Here is a 6,000-nt window from a genome sequence, read left to right as displayed (position 1 = left end):
AACCTAACCCGAAAATCGGTGGTAGTTGATCCTATGTACTGTAAACGACATTTCTTGCAGGAAACTAAATAGATCACGTTTTTAGAATCACAGGAAAGCCTTGAATGAATGGTGTATTTTCTGCCCGTTTCAAACGTTTTTATATATATAAATATATATATTCTGTCCATTTGTTTATCTGGTTTTGGGACATTCGATGAACTTGGCTTTTCAGAAGAAAGAAAACTTATCAACAGATAACCTTTTTAGTTTTACTAAATAATTAGAGATGTCGATAGAGCATTTAATCGCTTCTTTGGTCGAGACCTTCCCATGAGCAAATTAACTCGGGAAAACGTTACGTTTGTACAAGACAATTTCTTTGATCATTCTAGAATTCAATTAAGATCACTTGCTGACCAAGCCCTCTAGCACTCTTCATGAAATTTCATTTTTCCAAATCTTCCCAAATCTTGCAACTGTAAGTTGATCAAGAAATTAAAGTTCTCTTAAATAAATCATTATGGGCCTAGTTTTGACATAGAACACGAATTGCTTTGTTTTGCATAGAATGAAATAGAGGAAATGAAACAAAATTGGCTGATAAAACCGACATTTTTCTAATATATATATATGTAAATCATCTAGATGGCTCTAGTTCGTCCGTTGAAATGCGTGCAAGAGTGTTCTACGTGGTGGCTTCTTTTCTCATTTTCAGTTTACATCCATGGTGTTATGTCTAATGTCTGTAGAAAGATTTCATCTTTGAGGTAGCACACTTAATATTAGCCGAAAATTGGCGTCTCACAAAAGCACTTGTTATCAGTATATCTATAAATGGCATTTCCGTCTTCCCAGCATTTTTATTTATTCCTGGCTTTGACAGAACGATAGAACAAATTAGTTTCTGTTACTGATGTTATCTGCTAGCAGTCATACCACACAATGATATACAACTTCCTTGGAAATTAATAAATAGTTCAAAATTCACTCTGGTAATATTGACGACTTATCGGTATTCATGTATGTGTCTCTGAGAGATTAAAGCCAGAATCAGAATTATGTTTGTTTACCACTGACTCAAGGGTAGCAATGACTAGAAAATACCATTATCCAACGGAAAAAATTATACAGCTCATTTTTAAAACGCCCACGTGAAGCAATTGCAACTTTAATTTTTAAATTCGTAATAAATTCTCGTAACGGCAGATCTGAAGTTGAGTCTTTAAAGAGCAGAATACAAAGTTGGGTCTGAAAATACATCTAGTATTACCCAGAAGAAAGGAACTTCGCTCTTACACTACGCATGCCTGACCTAAACGTTTTTTGTTTTTTTAAATAAACCTTTTCTTTGAGAATACCGCTTTTAATGAAGTGCTTTTTATTTTTTTCATTTTCAGCTCAATTAAGAGAGAATATCTCAAGGGCTGTGGATTAAACTTATGATTAGTCTTGACAAGCACTTTTAAGTAGATTCTGTTAACTTTCCGACAGCACTTGGCAAACGGGCGCCTTGTTTGTCGTATAAATCACAACAGACTCCGGTCCAAGGATCTGTGAAACTTCCTGCACTACAAACCTAGAAAAACTGGGACAGCGTAGAATAACTGCCGCTTGAAGAAATCAACTGGGAAAAGTGCCAGTGTTAGTGTGTGCTTTTTCAAAGCTTGCCACGGTAAACTTTCTGTGACCAGCCTCCGATTCAAAAGATGAACAACACTTCCGTACCACAGGCAACCCCAAGCTCAACAGATACTGTCTCATTCTCGCCAAGCTTCGTGTATCCAGTCGCGACGTGTCACATACTAATCGTAGTTGTGGCAATCATTGGAAACCTCTTGGTCTGTTGCGCTATTCTCGTCAACAAGAACCTTCGCAATAATCCAACAAACCTCTTTATTTTCTCGTTGGCGTTCTCCGATCTTCTCACCGTGATTATCGTTGTGCCGTTTGACATTGAAGGACTTTTTCTTCAATGGTATTGGAAGCACGGAGAAATAATGTGCAAGGCCTGGATCACGGTGTACCTCATCACTGTACCCACCTCGATTTTGACCCTTTTGGCCATCAGCGTTGATCGTTACAAGAGTCTCAGTGATCCTCTGAATCGCTTCCGCCGTTCCAGTTTCATGACTCGGAAAAGGGCTTTGATTGTCAGCCTCATTATCTGGTTATACAGTTTGCTGTTCGCTTTACTTCCCATCATGGGCTGGCGAACAGAAGAGAGGTTCGTCTACAATAGCGTCTGTTATTTCCCTTTTCCCTTGGAGTACATGACGCTCAGTTCTTCTCTAAATTTTATTTTACCTTTGCTGATAACCTGTGCCATATATATCAAGATTCATCTCATCGCTCGCAAGCAACACAACTTTGGCGGAGCTGAGAGCCGAAAACTACGTTCGACAGAAGAAAAAAAGGTTTATTCCAAAAACGTCCGAGCGGCCAAGACCATCTCCATCTTTGTGGGGGCTTTCTTCTGCTGTTGGGTTCCATACTCCTCGATCAGTATTGTCGCCACTCTATGTGAGACGTGTGCCAACCACATTCCGTATGATGTGCGTATTGTGCTGCTGATGTTTGGTTACCTTAACTCGGCGCTAAACCCGTTCCTTTTCGCGTTCCGCAACAATCGATTTAAGGCTACCTACAATATGGTGTTCAAATCTGTCAAACCCCGACCTAAGGCCACAAACGACTTCAGCTGCAGACGTTCCACGCTGACCCAGAGCGCTCTTGCATCAGATTTTGCCGATCTACACGAATACGAGGTTCGCGCTCACGCGGCGAAATTGAGAAGGGAGAGTTTGTCGGCTAAGATGCAGTCCAAGTTGTGAGGAGTCACATGTTGTGCAGAAACCGCTTCACTGGAACACAGAACGGTCAGAACCTACATTGATACGCAGTAACTATAATACTCTAATTAGAACGCACGCCAATTTAACATATGATTTTTGCTTATTTACATGTTACCACCTTTGCTAGGACCATGCAAGTCACTTCGTCAGCAAAATGCACAAAACTGAAATCAGGGTAAGAATAATGTTTATTTGTACCCCCGAGGTACTCCCTAAAAATTGGGGTGGGGGTGTGCAGCCCATTTCCCAAAACCGTTACCGCATTTAAGACCAAAATCTGCGATTTTCCCTACATTATTTTTAATATGACCTAATCAAAAATTCGATATTCTATTTAAGACCTAACCCTGAAACCCATACCCTGTTTCAGACCTGCCTTAAAATTAGCTCTTCAGTTCAGATGTTAAAGGCATTGTGATGCGTTTGTGTTGATGGTCTTAGCATCCTCTAAAAAACATACCTAATTCAAGTCTAGAGTTCAAGACCATACACTATTGGAAACCAAAATGGTTAATATCGATACCCTTTTTCTTACCAAAATTGCTAAAATACCGTACTCTCTGGAGCCGCACAAACCTATTTAGCCCATGTAGGGGAGTATGCAGTCAACACTGTGTGTGATTTATGCTTGAGCATAAACCGCCTGTAAAATTCATGCCGCCCAGAAGTTACAAAGGCGCCAAATAGTGACTGGTTTTGGATTTGCTGCAATCTATAAAGCAATTTCCAATTGAGTGTCGTAAAACCAAAACCAACCAATAGAACGTTTTCACATGACGTCATGGCAGCCATATTGGTGTTCTAAAACAATGAAACGGCGGCCATGTTGGTGTACTAAACCAATCTTGTGGGAGTTCAACTCTTTTCTTATGTGAACACTTTCTTTTGTTCCAATAAATTTGCTTGGCTGCTGGTTACGTGAGTGAAAACGCTCTATTGCCAATCAAAAAGGAAATATATATATTGCTCAGAAGCCCTTATTGTACAGCCCGTGTTATTTTATCTTGTTGGATATGCTCGATCACTTGTTTTGTTCATTTCTGACATCGACTGTTAAACTTGTTTTGTTTTTCACATCCGTATGTTTAGAGCTGAACTATTACTTGTATTATTCTTGTAAGCTCGTAGCATTATTGAAGCACAAAATTTCTTCCAAATATAGACCTAAACATTTTCTCTCCGATAATAACATCCCTCACCCCACCCCCAACACAACCTGAAATGTTCCTTGAACAAATTAAATCTATGGATTTATTACGGGAATTTTAAGGGATGTTACATACAAGGTATATATCTAGATGCAGCTGTTTTATCAAGAGGGCATCAGTCATTCATTCAAGCATTACGAAATGATATTTTACCAGGCAAGGGGTTGGCAAAAAACATTTGTTAAGGACTAGCCAGCATACATAAAATATGAATATCGCTTTATGTATAAACAGTACTCAGGTAACCTCGTCAAATATAAATGTACAGGATAACGGTTGGACTAGTGACGCCCAACACTCGAAAATACTGTGGAAACATTTGCCTGTCGCCTTGTTCCCACAGCATTTCTCGTTCTCAAAAAACTTTCACTCGTGTTTCTATAACTCGACGGAAACATCATATTTCAAATCGGAAGTCAGATTTTCTCAACTTTTGTTTCTTCTTGTAGATATTTCATTCAAAATCTAAAGTTGCACTATGCTCAAATGAGCTAGATCATTTTCAACTCTAGATCTTGGTGGGTTTCATACTTTAACTTTTTCCAAGCTCATTAATTTACGATCTGGAAAAATATTGTTTACCTAATGAAAGAACTGCTGCATTGTAATTGTTTAACTAATACGTATTAATACTTGCTAAGAGTATAAATGTGTAAATAATATTAATTAATCTGCTGTAGCGACTTAAAATAAAAGTTGATAGTGGAAATACCGTGTCAGCGTTAATTCTGGAATGCAGAAATGTAAATTAGTCAAATAAAAGTTAAAATAGAAACATCAAACAATGTCTGAGAGGCAACGAAGAAGTAAATCATGGGGTAGAGATTCATAAAACCCTTGGTGCTGAAGAATGCCTGGTTTCCTTCGATTGCCGCAAAGACATGACTATCAAAGCGCATGGACTTCTCTCCTTAAATTATGTTTGTCTCCTCATGTGTTCTGTTCGTACAGAAACTCTATTAAGCGGCCACCCCTCATTGGTTCGTTTTGGAAAAGGTGATGATGGAAAATAGTCTGAAATAGAAAGGGACGCCTCATAAAACCATGATTCCATGTTTACCAAGCAGTTAATTAACCCGATGGTAAAAAATATTCAAAATACACCAACCCCTATTAAGCAGCAAACCACTATTAAGCGGTCACCTCCAATTTCCCCGAGGGTGGCCGCTTAATCTATCTATCTATCTATATCTCTTTATGCCATAAGGCACATAAGGCTAAATAGAGTTCTATTTCAAGATGACGGCTCACGGTCAAGGTCAGAAAGATCCGCATAATTAACGGGCCAAAATCACAACATGAACTCACACAAGATGTTTGATTTCCTTCGTTACGTCTACGCGTATACTTAACCCAGGAACACCACAATAGTAGCATATCGCTAAGCACCAACTGTTACCGTCTTCCGGCTGAAAAACTATCTGTTATCTCTCGAAAGTTATATTGAAATCCAACTGTAAACACGTACCCGCAGATGATGTAGTGCGCGCGCAAAACAAGTGCGAGATACGCAATTGTTTTACTTACTAGGAAGGTGACAGGGAAAAATGTAACGGGCATCGTAAAAGTTTTCAAAAAAGATGAATAACTTTAAAAAAACGCGTGGTTACCCCTACATTTTATGTTATGAAATGGAAGTGGCATGCCTATTCAACACATGATTAGTTTCTGGTTGTGCGCAAAACGTGTTTAGACTGTATTTCAGCTGAACCCGAGGAAGGCTGTCAGGGACGCTAAGAGCTTTGTTGCAACGATTTTGTTATTAAAAACATATTGAAAATGGTTTTTATGTTACCATTTACCATGCAGTTTTAAGGTCTTTATAAATGTGTTTGCTTTAATGTATGCAAAGGCGAATTCTAAGGAAATCTCTGAGGAAATATTCTTTTCTTCTTTTTTCAGAAAAATGCTAATGTGAGCATTTTTGTTGAGATTCAAGGCTAATTATCTCGAAAAAA

At 38.6% G+C, this 6,000-nt stretch overlaps 2 protein-coding genes across 3 annotated transcripts in view; both read left to right on the top strand.

Annotated features, from left to right (window-relative positions):
• LOC145483193 (octopamine receptor beta-2R-like) overlaps positions 1–3,822 on the top strand; it is a 13,753-nt gene extending 9,931 nt beyond the window's left edge. For both annotated transcript variants that reach the window (XM_081461770.1, XM_081461771.1), the window contains exon 2: positions 1,380–3,822. In XM_081461770.1, the coding sequence (XP_081317896.1) occupies positions 1,689–2,813 (1,125 nt within the window). In that variant the 5' untranslated portion in view covers positions 1,380–1,688 and the 3' untranslated portion in view covers positions 2,814–3,822. The remainder of the gene's footprint in view (positions 1–1,379) is intronic.
• The window catches only part of LOC145490233 (uncharacterized protein F54H12.2-like), a 42,343-nt gene that overhangs the window by 18,161 nt on the left and 18,182 nt on the right, over positions 1–6,000 (top strand). The gene's annotated exons all lie outside the window — the stretch shown is intronic.

Source organism: Orbicella franksi, chromosome 1 (assembly GCF_964199315.1).
Source record: "Orbicella franksi chromosome 1, jaOrbFran1.1, whole genome shotgun sequence".
Taxonomy (NCBI): domain Eukaryota; kingdom Metazoa; phylum Cnidaria; class Anthozoa; order Scleractinia; family Merulinidae; genus Orbicella; species Orbicella franksi.
The sequence above is the reverse complement of the archived record's forward strand: the minus strand, read 5'-3'. Positions and strand labels throughout refer to the sequence as shown.